We start from the raw sequence: 24,456 nt of genomic DNA on the forward strand, positions 1-24,456 counted from the left end.
AAGAAAAAGAAGTAAAAGGAATACAAATTGGAAAAGAAGTAAAACTGTCACTGTTTGCCAATGACATGTTACTATACATAGAAAATCCTAAAGATGCCACCAGAAAACTACTAGAACTAATCAGTGAATTTGGTAAGGTTGTAGGATACAAAATTAATGCACAGAAATCTCTTGCATTCCTATACACTAATGATGAAATTTCTGAAAGTGAAATTAAGGAAACACTCCCATTGACCATTGCAACAAAAAGAATAAAATACCTAGGAATAAACCTAAGGAGACAAAAGACTTGTACTCAGAAAACCATAAACACTGATGAAAGAAATCAAAGATGACATAAACAATGGAGAAATATACCATGTTCTTGGTTGGGAAGAATCAATATTGTGAAAATGCCTATACTACCCAAAGCAATCTACAGATTCAATGCAATCCCTTTCAAATTACCAATGGCATTCTTCACAGAATTAGAATTAGAAAAAAAAAAATTACAAGTCATATGGAAACACAAAAGACCCCGAATAGCCAAAGCAATCTTGAGAAAGAAAAATGGAGTTGGAGGAATCAGACTCCCCAACCTCAAACTATACCACAAAGCTACAGTAATCAAGACAGTATGTTACTGGCATAAAAACAGAAATATAGATCAATGGTACAGAATAGAATGCCCAGAGACAAACCCACGCACATATGGGCACCTAATTTACGACAAAGGAGGCAAGAACATACAATGGAGAAAAGACAGCCTCTTCAATAAGTGGTGCTGGGAAAACTGGACAGTTGCATGTAAAAGAATGAAATTAGAACACTACCTAACACCATACACAAAAAGAAACTCCAAATGGATTAAAGACTTAAATGTAAGACCAGACATTAAAAAGCTCTTAGAGGAAAACATAGGAAAAACACTCTTTGACATAAACCACAGCAAGATCTTTTTTGACCCACCTCCTAGAGTAATGGAAACAAAAACTAAAATAAACAAATGGGACTTAAAAGCATTTTCACAGCAAAGGAAACCATAAACAAGACAACAAAAAGACAACTCTCAGAATGGGAGAAGATATTTGCAAATGAAACAATGGACAGAGTATTAATCTCCAAAATACACAAACAGCTCATGGAGCTCAATATCAAGAAAACAAACAATCCAGTTAAAAAATGGGCTGAAGACTTAGACATTTCACCAAGGATGATATACAGATGGCCAAGAGGCACATGAAAAGATGCTCAACATTACTAATTATTAGAGAAATGCAAATCAAAACTACAATGAGATATCACCTCACGCTGGTCAGAATGGCAATTATCAACAAATCTAGAAACAATAAATGCTGGAAAGGGGATGGTGAAAAGGGCATCCTCTTGCAGTGTTGATGGGAATGTAAATTGATACAACCTCTATGAAAAAACATATGGAGGTTCCTTAAAAAACTAAAAATAGGACTACCATATGACCTAGCAATCCCACTACTGGGCATATACCCTGAGAAAACCATAATTCAAAAAGAGATATGTACCCCAATGTTCACTGCAACACTGTACAATAGCCAGGGCATGGAAACAACTTAAGTGTCCACTGACAGATGAATGTATAAAGAAGATGTGGCACATATATACAATGGCATATTACTCAGCCAGAAAAAGAAACGAAACTGAGTTATTTGTAGTGAGGTGGATGGACCTAGAGACTGTCATACAGAGTGAAATAAGTCAGAAAGAGAAAAATAAATACCATATGCTAACACATATATATCTAATCTAAAAAATAAAATGGTACTGATGAACCTAGTTGCAGGGCAGGAATAAAAAGATAGACATAGAAAATGGACTTGAGGACGTGGGGTGGGAGGGTGAAGCTGAGGCGAAGTGAGAGTAGCATCGACATACACGCACTACTGAATGTAAAATAGTTGGCTGGTGGGAAGCAGCAGCATAGCACAGGGAGATCAGCTCAGTGCTTTGCAATGACCTAGAGGGATGGGATAGGGAGGATGGGAGGGAAGCTCAAGAGGGAGGGGATATGGGGACATGTGTATGCATATGGCTGATTCACTTTGTTGTGCAACAGAAACTAACACAGTATTGTGAAGCAATTATACTCCAATAAAGATCTATTAAAAAAAAAAAAAGGACTGGCAGCTTCTGCTTCCTACCTCTTGAACACACTTGCTTTTGGGAGCCTGTATCACCCTATAAGAAATCTAGATCACTTGTTGGAGACACCAAGTGAACAGACCACGTGAAGAAGCCATGCAATGAGGAGAGAATCTGAAACTACTTGGAGAGGGACAGAGGACCAGCTTTCCCAACAGTCAGTTGAGCCTCCTGATGACTCTGGCTACAGTCACTGTCTAACTGTAAACTCACTAGAGACCCCAAATGAAGCCAGCAGTAAAACCACCCAGCTGTGCCCAGTCAACCTACAGAATCATGAGAAATAATAAATTGGTGGCTGTTTTAAGCACTAAGTTTTGGGGTGGTTTGTTCCACTAAAATAGATAGCGTCACCAGTGAGTCTCTCCCATGTGACTTAGAGGATACCAGAGGGCTTCTCAGTCTCACAATGTCTGTAAAATTATTAGATACCAAGTTCCCAGGGAAGGGAGTGCTTGAAAGGGGAAGGGAGAGCTGGAGGCTGGGGCCATAAAGAGAAAGGCACTGAGAGAGAATTTCAACTGTTTGCCACTTTGGCCAGGGGCCAGTTCTAGCAAGAACAGCTGCATTTGGGCCAAGGGTTCCAACGCTCTTTATTATAGGTATTCACTTTCCTGTAGGTGAGCCTGTGTTTTGAAACAGTGTGCCATGTACTACCGGCTAGAATGAAGCCAAGGTTACATGTTCAGCCATCCCATGGTTATTTTAGATCTGTTCTATTAATGATCCCTAACCCTGAACATCAATATATGCAATCAGTCCCAAGGGAGACCAGGCCAGATTCACAAGTGCAGCGGGACCACTGAAAACATGCTTACTTGTATCTTTACTCGTGGAGGGTCAGAAAAGTCATTATCGTGTCAGTAAGATAGGGTATTTTAAGCACGTGTCGTTTCATGTAGTAAGACTTTTTCTCCCCACTGTCAAGAAAAACAAACCATTGAGAAATACTGTTTGTTTCCTATACTCTTAAATCATAGTTTTTTTTAAAGAAAAATATAGGAATGAAAGTTATCTGGGCTTATAAATGCTTTAAAAGAGTAATATCTCTTTTATTAATGTGTATAGGGTTTGAGAACTATAATGAAGAATGTTAACTACATGAATATTACTTTATATAGCATTTTTAATCAGTGAAAGATAAGACTTTTCTTGTTGGTTCTTGATATTTTCCCATCTATACTCAAATTAATGCAGAGATAATAGTCATCATCTTACTTAGTAGTTATAAGAAGTTATAAAGGTTTCACATATAAAATTTTATTCTCTAATAGAAAAAAGAGAAATAGTGGAAAAATTTTAATATTTAAAATAGCTCTAAAATACATTGTCCACTCTAAATGGTTTGATATCTTTGAGTCCCTCCTATCTTTTAGAATAATCAATTCTATTAAATATCACAGCCAAAGAGTTCCAGGCGAAGTGCAATGTTTTGATTCCATGTTTTAGGAATGATGCGTATAAACCTGGAAATGATTGGTGGGTTGAAAAAGTTCTTCGCGTGTCCTTTGATATTATTATTTCCTTCAAAAATCTGAAAGCAAAATATGAGAAAATCTTTAAGGATGGCATAATGGGTATAAAAATCTTATACCTGAAAGTAACATAATATTGTATACCAACTGTATTTCAATTTGAAAAACTTATAATTTTTTATCCTTTTAGTTCAAACTGTGGGCATTAATGAACACATACAACAGTATCACAAAGATGATCCTCAATCAATTATGAACTCACACTCCAGACGTACCTCTTTAGTGATATCACCTCATCTGTGATCTGGGAAAAATAAAGAAATCTGATATGGTGCTGTGGGGCAGCCGCAAAAGCATATCTGCCTTTAGCCCCTTTGTAGCTATGTGACTTTGAGCAAATTACTTGTAGTCTCTGATTATCCATTTCCTTATTGGCAAAATGGAGATAATAAAGTTTACCTCATAGAAGTTGTAAAGATTTTAAAGAGTATGTAAACATATGCACGTCTTTATTAAGTGCCAGATAATGGGCACCAATAAATGGTTAGCTATTACTAACTTTTAAAATAAAATACATCATGTATTTTTATTTATCCTTTTTGTCATATGCCCTATATCATCAACTAAACTGTGTTTTAGGTGTGTTTCTGTCATCCCCAGCAAGTTCCCCAAGATTTACACACATCAGAAGCTAAGTCACTATTTGTTTATAAAAATGATTTTTGCCCTACTATGAGGATATCTTGATACAGTGAGAAATAAACCAAACCAAACCTAACAAATAAACAACCCAGGAGTTTAGAGAGAAAGAGATTCAAATCCATTAACTGAGATTAAGTGCTGAGCCCATGATGAGCATAAATGTCCATCCCCTTCTCCCGTGTTGCCCCTCCTACTGGTTTCAGCCCAATTCCCATTCCTGGAATATTAGGTTCCTCTCCTTAGCTTTGCCTCTGGTAGTATTTTAAAACCGCATAACTAGGAATTTAGGAGTATAATGGAATAGTTCATCTTGCAGGAAATTAGTCTCCTCATCCGGAAGGATAACAATTGTTTGAATAACAATATGACACTGAAAGGTATATGGCCATGGGTATGTATGTGATCAGCCATGAATAACAAGTACATCCAAGCTAATGTTAATATGGTAGAAGGTTTTCTAGACCCCTGTTACAGACTGTATGTTTGTATCCTTCCAAAATTCATATGTTCAAACCCTAATCCTCAATGGGCTGATACGAGGAGGTGGGTCCTTTGGGAGATGATTAGGGCTAGGATGGGGGTAGGGCCCTCATGGCATCTCTGTGTGTGCACGCGCCGAGGAAGGCCATATGAAAGCACAACCAGGAAGACTGCCCTCACTAAAAACCCAACCATGCTGGCACCCTGATCTAGGATTCTAGCCTCCAGAACTGTGAGAAATACGTGTTTTTTGTTTGTCACCCAGTCTATGGTAATTTGTTATACAGTCCAAGCAGGCTGAGACAACCCTTTCACCATCTTTCTCAATCAGAGCTAATTAAACTTCACACCACCCGCTGCTGTTTTGTCCTCATTCTTTTATAGGTGGCTCAGTCAAAGCAGAAAGATAGTGTGCATGGTCCCTGTCCCAAGACCAGCTACTTACAGAGCTCGGACTTAGAAGACTTAAAGAGTGACGCATGTCAGTGCATGCTTATCAAATACAAAGAACTATTTGCAAATTTGAGGTTCTGTTCTCATCATAGCAGTTTTCAAATTGTTTTCTTTTTGCCAGGATACCCCTGTACCTTGTCCACCAACGAGGATTTCTCTCTGTAAGGTTTCCATTCAACTCCCTGGTCACTGTACTGGATGGTGTAGCTCTTCACATACATTTCAGAGGACAGAGACTTGCAACCCTGTGTTACAATCGCTGTTATCTTCTTGATTTTGAGCAGATCAATTTGTAACCACTGATTGTTGTTGTTTGCCTATGAAAATGATTAGAACAATGCATTTGACATTAAAACCTTTGCTTTTTTAGACCAAGATACTCAGAAATGCACTGAGCTGGAAGGATTTCTTTTATGTCTCATCCCTGAGGATTCCCTTTCTCCTAGAATCCTTCCCTGTTCCTTCTTGTTTATTGTCAGCAGGTTTATAAACTTTTGGAATATATCACGCATTGTACAACAGTTACGTGTTTACTTGTGTTCCTTACCCTTTGAGGGCAGGGACTTAGTTTTGTTTTCAGGTGTTCACCACGATGTATGGCACACAGATGGTGCTCAACAAATAAATACATTTTATTTGAGAAAAAGCATTAAATTGCTAAATTACCTGTAAATATTTTTCTCTTAAGCAAGTTTATTTAAATGCTGTGGTGATATTACTGAAGAGTTATCTGAGAGAGAATTAGATAGTATCCTCTCCCAATTTAACTTATTTTAGAAAAGCCCCACTTTTCTTTCCATTGCTAATGTCCAATAGGAGAAGTAGTCCAATTTCTTCTTTTCTGATATTTCAAATAAATGTAATATCTGAGAGACCTAATAAAGCGACACCCAGGGCTGGGTGTGGCATAGTAGTTGTCCTGTCTCTGGCCTAACAAAATGCCTAATTTGATGATAGACGCTTGGAGAAAGAGAATCAGAAAAGACTAATTGAGTTTTAGAGTAATCTGAGATTAATTTTCATCTTTGGGAGGTTTATCATGCCCCATAGTCTCATTCAATTCTGTATGAAATAATGAATATTGATATATTTTCTCAACATCACTCATATGTGCATGTCTGTATGTGTATATACATATGTATGTATAGCCACATATATATATGTGTGTAGTCACATATGTGTAGTCGCATATGTATGTATGTGTGTATGTATATGTGTAGTCACATGTTATTGTATTTTTTAAGCAAATTAATTGAATTAAAATAATTGTATTAGATAATTTTGGTTAATTTTGTAACACCCTCTAGTGACATCTGGTGGTGTTTTAGTGTGTCTTCCAATCAAGGTTGTACGAGTGATACAGAATGCAGATAGCTAGCTAGGGGAGCTTTGTAAGTGTACATTTTTTTTGGAGGCATCGAAGAGGCAGAGACACTTCAGTCTGCGTGCATACCTGCATATGTCTGGCTTAGATTTTCCACCTCTCTAAAGAAACCCTGTACATGACATTTCATACTATTGAAGGTTAAGTGAAACAAATAGTTTTGACCTAAAATTCCAGATTTAAAATGACAGCTTTAAAAATTAAAATTAGACTTTTATCTTTGCAGCCTTTACTATATCACAAAACTAAGAGCAAATTATAGAGAGGGCAAAATTTTTTAAAAGGCTGTAAAATGGAGGGTGGGATGACAAGGTTACACCATGAACAGGTCTAAAGGGGCATCTGGGAAAGAATTGGTTGATACCCTCTCTCTAACTTTTTTTTGGGGGCCGTGCTGCATGGCTTGAAGATCTTAATTCCCCCACCAGGGATCAAACCCAGGCCACTGGCAGTGGAAGCGGAGTCCTAACCACTGGAACGCCAGGGAAGTCCCTTTATTTTAGTTATATTTATTTTATTTTATTTATATTATAGAAATTAAATCAATATAATATTACACAACATTATTACTTTAACTTCTGTGGGTCTCAGTTCCCCCCTTTGCAAAATTGCAAAATGGGGTGCCTGGGTTGCTTCAAATGGTGCAAAGAACATAGATCTGTCTATCCGGAGAGTGGGATTCCTGATTCTGCCACCAGGCTAAGCTAAAATTATTTAACCTCTTTTGCGTTTGGACTTAAAAGGAAAATATGGACCAGATGCTTTGTAAAACCCTTTGCCTTTCTAACATTCTGTGATTCTGTGATGATCCAGAAATGAGTCTCAAGGCACAGACATAGTTGCCCAAGACTCTCTGTATTGGGCCCAGATAGTCTCTTCTATTTGCTCCCCTTGCATCACACCATTCCCTCCTCCTTTATCTGGTGGCTTGATTTAAGATTAGGACGTGGGATTCTATACAGAGTCCAGGGAATTGGAGTGTAGCTTCCTTAAGGGAGGGAGTTAGGAGGACAGAAAACAGGGAACCTGGATTAAGTTGATTGACTGGACTGTTCTGATTTCTGATGCCATTCAGATTTTTCAGGTCAGTCGAAGAATGAAATAAATATGAGTCAATTATTAATAGTTACCCTAGAACTAAAAGTTACCTTAATTACTCAGTGGGCTAATATCAAGGGCAATATAACTCTCTGCGAGATGTTTACAAAACTTAGATCACATATTTATAAACCTGGTTTTGCAGCATCTTATCAGGCTGCCAATTATCAAAAGGAATGTTACAAAGTTCTGAGAAAATGAGAACAAAACAATTTAAATGACACTCTTAAGAAAATGAAAAATATTGCTAAATTCTGGAGAGAGCAAAAAGAAGACAAGATGTTGCAAATCTCAGTCATTTATCCCTAATGGAAGTTGTCTCGATCAGGAGTTGGCAAACTACAGCCCAAGGCCAAACCTGGCCTACTGCCTGCTTTTGTAAATAAGGTTTTATTGGAATACAGCCATGTTCATGCATTTACATATTGTTGACGGCTGCTTCCCTGCAACAGTGGCAGCGTTGAGTAGTTATGACAGAGAATGTACGTCTCACAAAGGCTAAAATATTATCTGGCCCTTTGCAGAAAAATTTTGCCCACCCCTAGTCTAAATCAAGACCACAGAGATGATAACTTCTCTCCGAGCCAAAGTTCGAGCTAAAGCTATCAAGACAGCACACAGCCTAGTTCTCAGACCTAGGATCATAATCTGCAGAAGCAGGAGATGATACTCTGGCTTCCCAGGGCCCCCATGTTCCCTGTAGTGAGGGCCTATGCTTTCTTCTGAAAGGCTGAGAGAATTCCATTTGCAGGGGACATTTCACCTTGGCTTGCCAGGCATTCACACGGCCCTGGGCATTAAGGCGGGCAAGGAAGGGTTCCCAGTAATCTCCCCACCAAGAGTTTTTAATTGAGGAAGCTGTGATTTGCTTGTTTTCTATCTTTCCACTTTCCATACCCAGCGGTGTGGAGCATCCTGTCAAGAAAAAAGTAACGTGATTAATTATATACCATGATATTCCTTGCATGGCATTTTGTACTTCAGAGGAGACAAGAAATAATATTACTGCTAAGTAATGACAAAAACAACCATCACAGCAATGAACATTTATTGTCCAAGTGCTAAACCCTGTTTTCAGGCTTCACACGTATTACTTAATGCTCTTAAATATCTCCATTTTACGAACGAGAAAACAAAAGCACAGCAAGAAAAAGTAACTTGACTAAAATAATACTGCTAGAAGAATCAGAAACTAGCTTTGAGCCCAGGCAGTCTGACATCAAATACCATGTTCTAAACATCTAAACTCATTTCCCTCCTTCAGTGAGTCATGGAAACTTTGCTCTTTGCTTTGAGGTAGACAATACTCCTAAAGTATCTATGTGTATAAAAACATACTCTATTTCTTCCAACAAAAGCTACAAAGAAGAAGTTATAGGGGACCTTGGTAGTCACATTTAATATTTTATTTCCAACCCTTTGAGGGTGATGCATGGGATACACCCTTCAGAATTTTGCCAAGGCATGAATTTGAATGTCACAGGCAACAAAGCTGATCTGTGAGTGTAAGAAACATATCTAGTGAGTGAGCCCAGCTGACTGCCCATCATCATCATCTTTGTGACACTTTGTTCTTGCTAGCAAATCATGCAGACATTTTCTTGAAGTGATACCTTACTTTCTTCATGAAAAAAAGGCTTCAGAGAAGAAAGCTTACTGCTAATACTAATTATATAAACATCAAGAAAGTGAAGAGATCTTAGAAAGTAATACTTCTTGTATAGAAAATAGAGGTTTTAAATAGACTAACATTGTTGAATGTCACATTTTAGGGTAGCTTGACTCTATGAGCTGAACAAACTACCAGTTACATCGCACACCATATGGAAAGAAAAACGATAATGACTTATAGAGCTGTTTTAGGTTTTCCTGCCTGATCAAAATTTGCAATTTTTTTCTGATGTGGACCATTTTTAAAGTCTTTACTGAATTTGTTACAATACTGCTTCTGTTTAATGTTTTGGTTTTTTGGCCATGAGGCATGTGGGATCTTAACTCCCCACCAGGGATCGAACATGCACCCCCTGCGTTGGAAGGCGAAGTCTTAACCACTGGACTGCCAGAGAAATCCCCCAAATTTGCATTTTATGTGGAAGATGTTACATAGCATTGCTATCTGAACATTGGCAAAAATGCCCATTTCCATGTCCCTCATGAATATCAAGAGTTTATTGTACTGTTATCTGCTTACAAGTTTCTTATCAGCTGATAAGAAACTTATTCCAAGGTTCAGCTTTCTCCACTGTAAGCCATGGTTTCTTCCTTCTACCCTGAGAGAAGGCACTGTAGCTCCCCAACAGATGTGCCACAGCAAGTTTTAGGTGTGCCTGTATGTGTGTGTGTGTGTATATATATATACACACACGTATATACATATATATTGTATAAATGTGTCTTTATTTTGCCTTCCTTGTTGAAGAATATTTTTGCTGGACAGGTGTGCCTGTATATTGATCTCCCTCCCCCCTCAGCCCTTGAGCAGCTAGGTGGTGCCTAGATCAGCTAAGCCCAGGGTGGATTGCTTCATCCTTTTACCCCAGACTGTGAGACAGGTATTATATTTTATATGTGCTTTGAAGTGAAAAAATTTGGAAAGCACCACTTTAAGAGTCAGAGAAGAAGAAGAGTTGATAAAATCCTTAAGCATCTTGTTATATAGAGTAGAATTTTATTATGGCCATTTATGATTATCTAGATTTATTTATACCACAGGTCACATTACATCCCCTGAAAAATAGAAGCTTACATAGAAAAGGCTTGGATACCTACATAGAGTGTGAAACAGAATACAGAGTTCAAGGAAGGTTTCAGGAAGTTGGGAGGCAGATGTATATTTCAAAAACATTCACTGAACACCTAATATATGCCAGTAATGTTGCTAGATACTTTTATTACATTAAAGTCTGAGTGACCTGGCTGGAAGACTTTGGAAGAGTCAGACCTAGTTTGACTCTCAGTTCTTATTGAAAATGGGCTGATGGAGGTCGTTCTTCGCTAGGGCCCTTCTTTCAAGGGTCAAGGCAGTGTCCATATGATCCAGGAGTTCTTCAGAGAGCCTGCCCTCTGGCTGGCAGAACCAGTCTCAGTCTAGATCACAATGAGAGTTTACCTGAGTGGAACCTCTGTTTCACAAAGGATTTTCTGGGAGCCTAAGTGAAGAGAACTAAACATTCTACCCATTCTCCCATACCCCCCAAATCTTGATTTTCTGAGTGGCAGCTAGAAAACAATGCATCTGTGTTCCTTACCGTTAACCTCGCAACCTTGCAGCTCCAATCGAAGGGCAGGTTTGTTATAGGAGTTAGTTGGAGAGATTCTAATATATCTAGCCACAACCGGTGGGTCAAACTGATTCTCTTTTATTGTAGAGGCATCCGAATTGCCATTAAAATACTAGAGGAAGAGAGGAAAATTTAGTTATATAACAATTCTCTATAAGGTGATTTTATAATAAAATTTTCATCCAATTTAATATGGTAATATTAAGTTTTCATGTAGCCCGAATCAAATTAATTTGGTCTTAAAAGATACCTGGGAATACTTCCACTTCAGGAAGATGGTATAAGCACAACTGAAAGCATAAAAAGACTCTGAAAGGTGGAGAAAAGGCAGACTGGCTAGGGTTCTCAGGACCCAAGGAACAACACAGTGGTGAGTCCCCTGGGTTTTCTTTTTACTGCATATACAGACTTATAAGTAAAGAAGCCAGGAACCAGGAAACACGAATAGGTGCAGACAAAAAAAAAAAAAAAAAAAAGCCAGCAAAAGCCTTCTTTCTCTAGCCTCAGGACCAGAAAAGAGCAGTCTAACGAGACAGAAAACTTTTAGATAACAATTATTCTACTTCAAGCCAAACATCATAGAATAGAAAACACTGTGGCCCCTTCCCTACCCACAGAAGCAAAGGCCAACTGGGGAGCCTAGACTTCCATGCTCATGAGACTGTAAGGAGGCACCCCAACACCCTGACTGGGTTTGTGTCAGAGAAAGCCAAATAGAGACCCAGGATCTTCATCTCTTCCAGCTTCTAATAAGGCTCCCACTCCTGCAGTGTCAGTGGATACCATCCCATCCCCCACCAGCAGCAAAGAGAAGGGGTCCCAGCTCAGGTGTCAACAGAGGAGGCCACGTAGGGAATGGACTTTGACCTCTACCTGGCTGTAAAGAGGCTGTGCCCCATCCCATTTCCCTGCCAGAACAGTGTCAGGAAGAGCCAACTAAAACAAAAGAGCGGATATCAGGAATATTGAAAACAGAAAAGCAATAGATAACAGCAGTGAAACAAAGGGCCAGTTATTCGAAAAGATCTTTAAAAATTGGCAAATCTCTAGCAAGACTGACAAAGCAAAAAGAGAAGAGATGCAAATTACCAATATCATAAATGGAATAGGCAATATCACTACAGACCCTGCAGACATCAAAAGGATAATAAGAGAATACTACAAAAAACTCTTACACATAAATTTAACAACTTAGAGGAAATGGACCAATTGACTGAAAAAACACAAACTATCCAAATTCACCCCTATGAAATAGGTAATTTGAAGAGCCTGTAACTATTAAATAAATTGAATTTGTAATTTTTAAATTCCCAGAAAACATATCTCCAGGTCCACCTGGTTTTGCTGGTGAATTATACCAAATGTTTAAAGAATTAACACCAATACTAGATTATCTCTTCCAGAAAACAGAATAGAAGAGCACACTACCTAATTTATTTTATGAAGCTAGTATTACTCTGATATTAAAACAAAAAGGACAGTATAAACAAATAAAACTACACACAAATATCCCTCATGAACATAGATGCAAAAATCTTTAAACTATGGACTTTAACTGTAATTTGTGTACTGTCACCAATACTGATTGGTAAGAACCATAATTTAAGATTTTCATGATCTATTCTAAGGTATAGTACAAATAATTTATTATTAGAAATAACTAAATGATAACATAGAAGATAGTAACATAGTAAATGATTTACAGAAAAAATGAAAATGATTCAAGGTTATCAGTGTAATAATGGTGGACTGACTCCTTGCATTCAGATAGCTTTCTTTGAAGAGGGGGGTGAGGGAGAAGGGGAAGAATTAGGACTGGTATAATTGGGTCATTGGGAATAAACAGGCTGAGCCCCTGGACGATCCAACAGGGGAAAGTCACTCCTCAGGCATGGCAGCAAAAAAAAAAAATGTGAGAATCACACTGCCTCAGAGCATTACTGGTATTAACACTATTATTTCCTTCAGTTACACTGAAATAGAGAACAAAATAAAATGTAAGAGTAAAATCAAAACTCTTGGTGGCCCATTTTTAGCATGAGCTCTTTAAGGCACAAGACCAGATATTCTACTGTACTGCATATCACCTGCCAATCTGAGAAGTCTGGGTATTTAGTTTGATTATAAAGAGATTTTTTTTTCAAGGTTTATGAAGTTTTGGAATTTCAGAAGTCAAGCTTATCCCTTTAATTTGTAATACATATATACACCTCATTTTACCACTTTCCTCCATAAGACACTAAGAAAGCCGTTTGTATTTATAACACCCAGAAAGGTATTTTTAAAAAAGATATAATAACCCTAGGCTCGGGAAGAAACAACAATGCACACAGACCATCACGTTCCTAGTGCTGTTTCCTTTGAAGATCCGCCAGTTTGTCCGGTCAGAGCTGTAAGCCACAAAGAACTCGGTGGTGTAGTAAGACTTCAGGTAGTGTTTGGCACCTTGGGTCTGGATCCCTGTGAACAGGACTTCCCTTTGCATGTCTACCTGCAATATAGAAAAGCCATTAAGCAGAAGCATCCTTGTCAACAAGTCACACACTGCCTTAATTCATTGTACAACTAACCTTCTTTAGAAAAAAAGAACCAACACCTAACAAACTAATAAAATGGCTAGGGGCAATCCGTATTTGAGCACAGGGTACCTGAACTTGAATCCAAACTCAACCACTCCCTAGTGTATGTGACATTGGGAAGTTAGTTAATCCCTCTGTGCATTAGGTTTTTTTTTATCTGTAAAATGGGATATTACTAGAAATAACCTCATAGGGTTCATTTTGAGTATGTAAAGTACTTAGGATGGTGCCTAGCACCTAGTAATTGTCATTTCCCCTAACAACATTGCAAGAACAACAAGAAGAAATTATTAAATCACTGTCATTTTTATTATTACAGGGAATCCCCTGGCAGACCAGTGGTTAAGACACTGCACTTGCATTACCGAGGGCCTGGGTTCAATCCCTGGTCAGGGAACTAATATCCCACAATCCGTGTAGCGCTGCCAAAAAACAAAAACAAAACCCCCACATTTTTACTATTAACAGTAGCAGTAAATATTATCAGGTTAATATATCAGGTTAATAAGATATACCTGGATCCAAGGTTTAGGGTTAAATTCTACTGCAAGTTTTTCTGCGATCCAAGCGTTATATGATCCACCATTGTTTAGTCTTGCTAATTTGGGTTCCCAATAACCTAAATCCAAAGGAAGAAAAAAATTTATTCTGAATTAAAAAAAAAAAACAAAAACATCTAGCAATTTCTCAAGTGAGTTTAGTCCCAGTGGAAAACCAGATTCCTCAAGGAACTTCTGTTGCAATTAGGAGACCAGGTCATTGACACGGGCCTCAGCTACTAAGTCAGTCCCTGATTATGAAATCTTGGTTTCGGGCCTGTGCTTGGACAGCTGTCAACTACCACCCACCCCCTTTACTGCATATAGGTCACATTTATTTTTTCTCAGTTATGTTTGTATGGTTTCTGCCTAGTGTGCCTGCCTAACAGAAAGACATGGGAGGAATTTATGGGAGCCTCATGATCCCTTACAATTGACCATCTGATGTTGGGAAGAGTTTGAGGCAGAGAGAGGAAACTTAGGAGGAGTTCCTGATGCACAGTGGGTGAACAAAAAGTTTCTTGAACAGATGCATGGTTGATGCAGCAAAGGGCTCTATTAATGGGGATTGTAATACCTGGCCTATAAGACCCTGTGAATCTGGCTAGAATATTTCACGGGTTAGTTCCATTGACATCTTACATTCTACAAAACAGAGTAATGAGTAATTTCTGCTTAGAAGATACATATAACAAAGTAAAATTTCCACAGTTAGAGATTATACCTCTAGTGGGTCAGTAATTAGAGATTTTACTGCTGTTTTACTATGTTGTGGTAGAGAAAAGCCTAGAGAGGAGCAATGGCCCATGGATTCAATAGGCAGCGTTGTCATGTACAGTTTTGCGGGCCGTATACAGCACAATTGTAGGAGGTGCCTTTTACAGGCTATGATGCTACTACTTACCCCAAAACTCAGAAGCCTTGATCTGTGAATCAGCTATGAGACCAGTGCTTAGTCCCATTGGCATTTTACAGTCTACAAAAAAATAGAACAATGAATAATTTTTGCTTAGAGAGTATATATAATAAAGTAAAATCTCTATGGCTGTAGATTATACCTCTAGTGGGTCAGTAATTAGATGTTTTCACCTACCTGTGTGGCACTGACTTAAATATGTCTGACCATAAAATCGTAAATGTACTAGCAAGAACTGGTCCTTTCATAGAAATTAAAATTAGTGATGCCCTAGTGGAAAACAACTTATCCTGAAATGCAAATACTTTTTAAATTGATTTCCATCTGTTTGTATCTTAAAATAAGCCATTTTACAATATTAAGTACTATCCCTCATAAGACTATGTTCTCAAAAGTTGACCTGAAAGTTACAATGTTATTTATATACTGATCAAAGAAGGGAATACTAGCCACTGAACTATCTGGATGTTGACACAGTGCTTGGTACAACAGGTGCTTAATAAATGCTGGCTTGCTGGCTGGCTGGCTGGTTGGATGGACAGACGGATGGACAGATGGAAACTGTGTTTCTTGAATACTGAAATGCCAAGTTCAGTGACTATCTCGGTCACAGTTGAATTCCTGGTTTCTCTCCCCTCCTCTACTCTGGGAGTCTGGAGAATTTCTTATGTTCACTTCCCCATGGATCACAAATCATGAAGGAGGATGCTTTATATTAGTTCCTCAAATGAGGGGAATGCCTTTGGTTTGAACCATTTGGCTTAAAACTGATGTTTGCAGTATAGTCAGACTATAGGTCAGAATAAAAGAAATTACTGCTACAGATTATGCCTCTGTTATGTCAGAGTTCTCAGAGTTGAATATTTCCAATCTAAAAATTGGTAATATTCTAGGGACAGGCACTCTCCTGCTAAAAAAAATAATGTGGCTCTTGGATGATACCTCTGTCTATGATGAGAAATGGCGTTTGCATCCCTGCTCTCTGGTTTTCTCCAACTTCTGTGTCTAGGAGCCACCAGCCAGGTTTTGATGCCTTCATTTCAAGAGTTTTAAATGAACCTAAAATAGAGAGTAAAGGACAACATTGCATACACAAAGATTAACAGGTTAACATTGGTTGACCACTACCAAAGAATCCTAAAATCCCTGAGTTGCAAGTGGTTTAGAATATAACTTAAGAGTTACCCATTTCTCTTTAGGCAGGACTACAGGTGTAACAAAGAGATCAAAACAAAACAACAATGACATCACACACACAAACTTACTAAAAATAAATTGCCCTGGGACTTAAAAAAATCTCCAGCACCCCTTACTAGAAAGAAACTTTCATTTATCTAAATATAATGTTACAAGCTAACCCATATATAATACAGCTTATCAAGCAACCTTGAATGATATGTCATTGGGCCTCAAAAATACTGTACATGTTTCCTTTCTCTCTCTTCATTTCTCTAGTTCTTTTTTATCTGAGAAAATTAAAATAAAACATCCTTCCCCCATGTTTCAATTTTTCTATAAAGTTTACATTTTAGAGAGAGATGTACAAAAATTGTTTCAGAAAATCACTGAAAGAGTGAGATTTCTGAAATCTCTGATTATCCATTCTGGTATTTAACATTACCTACCGCCAGTTAATACTTAAATTCTGCTGACTATAATATGTGACCATTTCCTAGATTGTGAGTAAAAAGTAATAGCTGATGGTCATCCTCCTCAAACACGCTAAAAAAAGACCTCCAGCCTTCTACTCTCTAATGCAGATATTAGGTATGAAGATTTAGGTGGGTCAGCGAACCCCAGCTTCTCACGCGCAGGCTCATGGAAAGGATGACTGATCTGGTAACAGTTGGTGAAAAGTTAGGAGTGAGTTTGACCTAATCCTTTCTGCCCCTGATTTTAACAGAGTGGGTCTTTATAGCTTCGTTAATGAGAAACTGGCATGTTTCAAACAAACAAGGACCCTGTTTACCCCATCCTTAACTAAATCGGGCTCGTTTGGACTTGGGTGCCTACATCTGAGGCTGATTCACACAGCAACCTCCCCACCCAAAGTCAAAGGACTGCCCTGACTAGCTTCTCAGATGGCATTTATGGAAGGTAGGCTGCTTGTTTAAAATGCAAAAAAAATGTTAAAAATCCTGAGCCCCTGCCCAAGTTCTATCAGATCAAAATCTCTGAGAGCAAAATCTCTCCTTAGCATCTGTGTTTTAACCAGTTTTGTAAATTTGTATTATGCCCACTGCAGTCTGAAGATCAACGGCATCTAGCACTTACACCTCCACTCACACACCTACGATACACACCTACAAACAACTCACTGGCACGTAAAAATCCTTTTTGATGATTGTAGTTTGTTAAACCTTATCATTATTTTGCATATGAAAAGCTTTAAATACCTTTATTATTCTTTAGCTTTTATAATCATTTAAAAATATATTTTTCCCCTCATGAGTCAGTTTAAGATTCAGATTCCTACAGTCACTTGCCCAAAGATATCAGGGTGATAGAGTGAGGAGTAGAATTCAAGAACCCCGAAATCCTGGTAAGTTTCTGATCTCCGCCCAATGGAAAGCTTTAGCTGCCTGAACCTCGTGGGATTCATTTTGGAATCTGCTTTAGACCTGGCCTGCGTGACACATCATGGCTTGGAAGAATCTGCAGTAGACAGAGCATCTCTGTAGAAGAAAGCTGGGCACATTTAGTCTGTGTGGTGCTACAAACAGTGCAGACATTTAGCTGGCTCTTCTGTATTCTGCATGCAGGTTTAGAATATGGCTTTGCCCAGGATCCATGCCAGAGCCCATGCTTTAACCCCTTTGGAAGGAGATGCACAAGGAGGGAATAAGGAAGAGTTACAGACGCTAAGATTGTCTGCTCTCGCCATTTTGTCACAGGGACCTCTTTTCATTGTCGAGATCTTTACCAGGCAGAAGAGGCCAGACCCCTAACTGGTGCTGTTGAGTGCCATTTTCCAGCAAGGTCTGGCCATGAAAGTGAACCACATGAATGTCCTGGGAGCCGCCTACGTTCAGCAGGTGCCACCTCACCCACTCTTGCTCATACATTCTCAGGCCAGGCAAGTTGTAGATCATCCCATTGATGGCTGAAAAGACAGAGAGTTGCAATCAGTCAAAAATCTGTGAACATCAGGAAAGAGGAAATATGAGGCCTTCCACTCACCACCCATCTTCTTTATTACTCTGCATGCCCAATCCCACCCAGACATAGTAAGGGGCCCCCTATATGTCATAATATCAGTAAGAGGCTGAAACAGAGCCACCTTTTCCTTCTTACACCAGCCTACTGCAGAAGTGTGGGTGAGTACCCTTTCCAATCAGTTTATCACTCTTTTCCCCAGATTTACACTTTTCCTGTTCTGTGCTTTATCCATTTATTCTTTATATTTGTAGTATGAATTTTCCTAGGCTACGAAAAGGGTAAGGACTAATGTGGGCAGATAAGTGAACTCTAGTCATTAGAGGAAAGAGGGTAAGTGAGGGGATATGCAGTGTATCACTCTAAGGCCTCCTAAATTCAGAGATAGTTCCAGGCAAAATTAGGAAGTCGGTTTAAAAAAAAAAAAGTTTATTTATTTATTATTTTTGGCTGCGTTGGGTCTTCATTGTTGGGTCTTCGTTGCTGCACGCAGGCTTTCTCTAGTTGCGGCGAGCAGGGGCTACTCTTCGTTGTGGTGCGTGGGCTCCTCATTGCAGTGGCTTCTCTTGTTGCAGAGTTCGGGCTCTAGGCACGCAAGCTTCAGTAGTTGTGGCAAGCAGGCTCAGTAGTTGTGGCGCATGGGCTTAGTCGCTCCGCAGCATGAGGAATCTTCCCGGACCAGGGCTCAAATCCGTGTCCCCTGCATTGGCAGGCGGATTCTTAACCACTGCACCACGAGGGAAGCCCAGGAAGTTGGCCTTTATCTTTGTTATACCCACCAGCCTTAGACATTCATGTTTATTCTCTTGTTTGTCTGATTGCTCCTCCGCCCCCTTCCCAGCTTGGATGTCTAGGGTTCTCAGACTTTATCAACTCTCTCCTTACTGAAATATGTGTGTTTTAAGCATCTGATAAACTTGATCACCTTAACAAATGAATGCATACAAAATTTTAATGATAAAGCTTAATGCTACCACGAACTTAATTGGGACTGAAGTGAGGGAAGTTTTGGTGGTGGTGGTGGCTGTTGTTTATTCTTCTAAAGTTAAAGGGACTACTGTGGAATTTCAGGAACCAGGCAAGTGAATTTTTGGAGGGAGAAGAGTTGAGATCATTTTGGCTCTCTTAAAATTATATCAGATATGAAAGTACCTGTCTAGATACTCATAACACCAGCCTCACCTCCTCATCTTAGTTTCTGTGTAAGAAATAGATCTCCTAGAAGTAAAAGGTATCTCCAGTGGTTATTAGGTCAGCATTGCTAAACCATTACATCAGGATACAAAAGTGAAGATGCTCAGCAGAGTAGGCACTCAGTAAACATTAGATAAATTGAGCTGAGTGAATAAAGTTCATTTGTTTACTAATCCAACACATATTTACTCAGTGCACACTGAAGAGGCCAGGCATAGGTGGTCTGCTTATCAAATACCCTGATAAGTTCTACAGTGGAAGATTACCAAATTACAGAGATTTAGACGACAATACATTTAAAACTCAAACTATACTGGATGCATTTTACGCTTTCTTTGAAGAATCAGGAAGCAGGGCCTCGAGGGTACTCAGCAAGTAAACGGCATGGCTACGAAATGGGCCTGTCTGATTCTGCAGTCTGTACTTTCCACTAGGTTGAGAGATTTTCAGAGGATGTGCTTCCTACCCATGAGACCAAGCACCCTGGGCTGAAAGGCCTAGAGATTATAGGAGAAGAGAAAAGAAAGCTCTGCTTGGAGTCTGTGGGGCAGCTCTCAACTGACTCTATTCTAGACTAATAGAATTTCTTAACCTTGTGTGATAAGCAGAGTCCAGAGGGTGGGGTTTTGGAGCAGATTGTAAATCATATTTCCTCTACGCCAAAGTGTTTTTACAGGTGAGATCAGATTGTATTCCACACTTACAGAAGTTTAATGAGGAAAATAAGCTAAAAAAGGGTAGCCTGAGTATATAAATGGGGTGGGAGAGGGAGCATAGACCGACTTAGCCTTGATGACTGGCTGGGGAGAGGAGGTGGCAGTGAACTGGATATTGCTTATAGTGGTTTTTTTTGTTTTGTTTTTTATTCCTGAAGCCTCTTCTTTCCTATTACACTGAATGACTGACCCATCACCCAAAGCACAGGACCTTCCTGATCAGAAATCTCATAGAAATCACCTCCATTTATCAAACTCTGAAAACAGGGTCTTCATTTGTCTTCTGATCCCTAAGTCATTCTATCTGCTGTTCACCAAATCCTAAATTCTGCCTTTCTCTAAAACTGTAATTCCGTTGCCAATTTACAGACAAAGTTCCTGAATGGACTTCAGAGTAGATATGCTTTCCCCTCTCTTCCCACCCAAACGCTCTCTTGGCCCTCTTTTTCCATTAGCTGGCTACACAGTTTCCTATATCATTTTCTCCACATATGCTTTGGGTGCCACCTGGGAACTGCTGAGAGCTACAAATGTTACAGTCATTCTTATTTTGAAAGTACGTGTGATCACTTCTACATAAATAATTGATCCTTTAGAGATCAAGAAACAGTTTTATTAACTGTTTAAACTGCAGAATGATGTTAATTCCTTTCCAATTTATGTTACCCACCGAAGCACACTGGCTTTTTTGTTGGTTTGCTTGGGTTGGTTTTGCAGCAGCCTTGTGAGCTATCTTTTAGATTTCAGATTTTGTATCCTCTCTTTCACCTGCAGTGTCACCTGCCAGGTTACATCAGCCCTCGTAGACATTTAAGGACCTGGTGTCAGTTAGAGCTCCTGGTTCCACAGAAGCATCTCATGTCTAATTTTGGGAAGACCTATGGGCAGGAATCACTATCACCCAGGGATTAGGTTCAGAGACTAGATCAAAGTCAGAGGAAAATACCATGAAACTCATGGGAGTTTTTTACTTCTGAGGATGTGCGGCTCCAAGACCTCGTGGGCTTCTTTTCATAGTACCAGCTCTTCTTTTCATCAAAGACCATAAAAAGTAGGACAAATTCTCTCATGTCCACAGGCATGTTGGTCTCCTTATGAAGTGTTCCTTTTCGGCAGATCAGAAGGGGTCCTATCAAGCCTGAATGGATATCTTTTTCCTGGAAGATAGTAAGAGCAAATTGCACGTATTATCTCTTTCTCAAGATTTTCTTTGCCCTTCTGACAATCACTGATCATATTGAAGAGGAGACCTTCTCAGAGGCTCTGAATTTGAAGATTATAAATGAATAGCTTAATAAGCCTGGATATTGATCATCTAATTCTGTGATACTCATAGTCACTTCCTCTGATTAATCCTTTGTTTCGACATGGTAGTAATGATAATAATGATGATAATAATAGTGATACTATTATAAATACTATTTATTGAGCATCTACTATGTTAAATATTTTGCCTATAGTATCTTATTTAATTCTGACAACAATCCTATATGGTAAAAAATAAATTCATTTATTGAACAAATATTACCAAGTGCCTACTATGTATGCTATATACTGTTATCTCATTTTTAACTTTGGAAACTGAGGCTGAGGGAGCTCAAGTAACTTTCCTAGGGCTACACAGTCAGTGACAGGATAGGAATTGAAATCTAAGTCTATGCTCTCTACCATGCTCGAAATGAGGGAGTCTTGATTTTGTAGTTCTTTTATTAAAAAAGAAAAAAAAAGGCAGAAGAAAGCTAATACTTGTTCAAGGAAACTGCAGATAAACATCTTCTTCTGTAAAGGTAGTCACTGTAACTAGGGCCAACCTTTTAAGTATTCCTCATTCCTTTCCACTGAACAAATGCTTCTCACCGTCATCTGAAGATCGGCATGGATAGTCCCTGATTACGGTAGCTGTCGACTGTTGACCATGATCCTTACACATTCCTCATGGAAAGACAGATATCTACTAAGAAATAATTGTGACACTTCCATCTGATGGACTCAGGTTATAAGTTTGGGGAAATGAGAAAAACTTTCGATGGCCATGCTTACCGGGTTCACTGCCGAGTAGTAGGCCCAAGCCCGACAGGCAGAGCCAGGATTTTCTGGCCCTGATCGCTCAGTGGCGTGCCATACGTATGTATAAGTGCTGTTGGGCTGAACAGCATTGTCTTCATTAAACCATTCAGGAGAGTCATCTTCATAAGTCTTTCCCTCTGATGATTTTTCATAGAAAAGCCCATGGGCATGAAGAGAATATGGTCTGGATGCTAAGTTTTTAAAACGAACCTAAAAAAAAGAATGGTTCACCAATGTATTTACGTTTAATAAAGCCCCCCAAATGTCAGCATTATGGGTCAAAGTGGATGGCTATTAAATTGAACCTAAGATATATTGAATGTTTAGAATCGCAAAGTAACTTTCGTATATTACTTCATCTAATTTTACAACCATCCTATGAGATAGGGCCTAAGTAGTTTACCCCAGAAACACCAAAACAGGTTTGTTTTTAGGCTCAAAGCAAAAGTATTGACATTATCTACAAATGAAATGATAAAGATAGGTGCTACAGATTTGAAAATGAATGAGGCTTGGGTTTTACTCACAAAAAGGTTTCAACCTACTGGCTAGAGAGATTGCACATGTGAATGCAAGTTAAAAATCTGGAGACAAAAGGTGCTGTAAACAAAGTATGAATGGGATTAGGTGGGAATGCCTGGGAGAAGCAATTCAGTTGAATGTTTAGGAGAGGTTGGGGGAATTAAAGAAAGTTTCTTAGGAGAAATGGAATTGGCCCATATAGAATGAACAGGAGCTTAGCAGAGGGAGAAATAAAATTATGAGATCTTTTTTTTTTTTCCTTGAAGAGTGGCAAGTTACTTGGTAAGCAGTCTTTGAAAAGAAATGTAGTTATTTGTTAATTTTGAAAAATAAATAAGTCACCATAGCTCTCTTGCCACTTTCATCTCTACAACCCTCTGGTGCTTGTGGAAATTCCTCTGATGATCTTAGCAATGCTCATAAGATGACTTACTTGGATAACATCATCCACTTCAGCTCTAATGATAGGACCAAGTATGCCAAGATGCTCTTCATACTCTCCCCGAGGATCAAGCTTGTTAAAAGAGCTATCAAGGTACTTTCGAAAAACTACTTTCTTGTATATGGTGTCCTTGGAAACATCATCAATGTCTTCACTGAAATGATAATAATAGCATTTGCTTAAAAGAACAAGTTAAAGGCCATTCAGGAATTTAGGAAATTATCTCTGTTTCTGAATATAGTATATAGAGAAGATATTTGATAAATATTTGATGAACAAATGAATTAAAATATAAATAACTAAAACCACAAGCCAGTAAATATCCTTCAACTCCCAGCTCATATATCATTTCTTGGTATCTCCTCCTATGATCCTTTAGACTGGGTCAAATCTCTAGCATTCCTCACATTTCTATACTACTACTATAGTATATATAGTAAATCCCTGTAGTATTCTTATAATATTTCTATAGTATATGTAGCAAATTATATATCATTTATTCATGAGATTATCTATTGATATCTGACTCTACCACTAGGGTGAAAGCCCCAAGAGGTTAGGGATTGTGCCTCGTTTGCTTATAATTTTTATTTCTATTGCCTAGCAAGTTATCTGGCACATAGTAAGCAGATATTTATTTAATGTATTAATGAATGACAAACATAATCATATATTAACATAGCAGATTTTAATATCAAAAGCAGACAAAGCCACATGATGGGACAGTGCCAGGACAGGCAGATGATAAGAGTCAGTTGATTGAGAGGGCCACCCCTGTAAAGGTCACTGGATGGATGAGTGTTTTATACTCGGAAAGTAGCCACTCTTCCCACATTTGCTTTTGCTAAATCATAGTATTCCTCATGTAGTTCACCAGCTCAGTCTGGAGCTAGAGCACATCATATTTTCCTACTGACTCTTAAATTTCCCAGGAGTCTGGGAAAAAGGCCAAAAGCTCATCCCTCAGTCTCATAGTATTTGTTACACGACATGAGCCATCCACAGAGAATCCCATTCTGCCTTCCTTCTAGCCTTTCTACTGGATTAACCCCGTTCTTCCAGACTCTAAGCATAACATACAATCTCACAGAACACGTGGGGAGGAGCAAAACAACGTTGCCATAAAAATGGGTTGCATATCTGGAATGGGATGTAGGATTTTGAAGGAACTAGTTCCATCCCTTTACACTCTGGAAAACCTTATTCCCTCAGTAACTTGCTTAGAAATCCCTAGATAAACTATTTATTCTCATATAGTAATGGGTGCTACATCTAAATAGGAAGTCAAGGGAGAA

The 24,456-nt window shown here is 38.7% G+C and overlaps 1 protein-coding gene across 3 annotated transcripts in view; it reads right to left on the bottom strand.

Moving 5' to 3' along the window:
- Window positions 1–3,392: 3,392 nt before the first annotated feature.
- F5 (coagulation factor V) overlaps window positions 3,393–24,456 on the bottom strand; it is an 85,931-nt gene continuing 64,867 nt past the window's right edge. The window contains exons 14-25 of one of the 3 annotated variants that reach the window (XM_067728588.1): window positions 23,153–23,315; window positions 22,171–22,407; window positions 21,077–21,287; window positions 17,988–18,167; window positions 16,007–16,123; window positions 15,053–15,124; window positions 14,125–14,228; window positions 13,366–13,521; window positions 10,998–11,142; window positions 8,513–8,664; window positions 5,402–5,584; window positions 3,393–3,691 (exon numbers count right to left, since the gene is read on the bottom strand). In XM_067728588.1, coding sequence (XP_067584689.1) covers window positions 3,548–3,691; window positions 5,402–5,584; window positions 8,513–8,664; window positions 10,998–11,142; window positions 13,366–13,521; window positions 14,125–14,228; window positions 15,053–15,124; window positions 16,007–16,123; window positions 17,988–18,167; window positions 21,077–21,287; window positions 22,171–22,407; window positions 23,153–23,315 — 1,864 coding nt within the window. In that variant the 3' untranslated portion in view covers window positions 3,393–3,547. Of the gene's footprint in view, window positions 3,692–5,401; window positions 5,585–8,512; window positions 8,665–10,997; window positions 11,143–13,365; window positions 13,522–14,124; window positions 14,229–15,052; window positions 15,125–16,006; window positions 16,124–17,987; window positions 18,168–21,076; window positions 21,288–22,170; window positions 22,408–23,152; window positions 23,316–24,456 lie in introns of those variants that run through there. The other 2 variants (XM_067728589.1, XM_067728590.1) reach the window with 2 other exon arrangements.

The sequence above is a fragment of the Pseudorca crassidens genome, chromosome 2 (genome assembly GCF_039906515.1).
Source record: "Pseudorca crassidens isolate mPseCra1 chromosome 2, mPseCra1.hap1, whole genome shotgun sequence".
NCBI classification, from domain to species: domain Eukaryota; kingdom Metazoa; phylum Chordata; class Mammalia; order Artiodactyla; family Delphinidae; genus Pseudorca; species Pseudorca crassidens.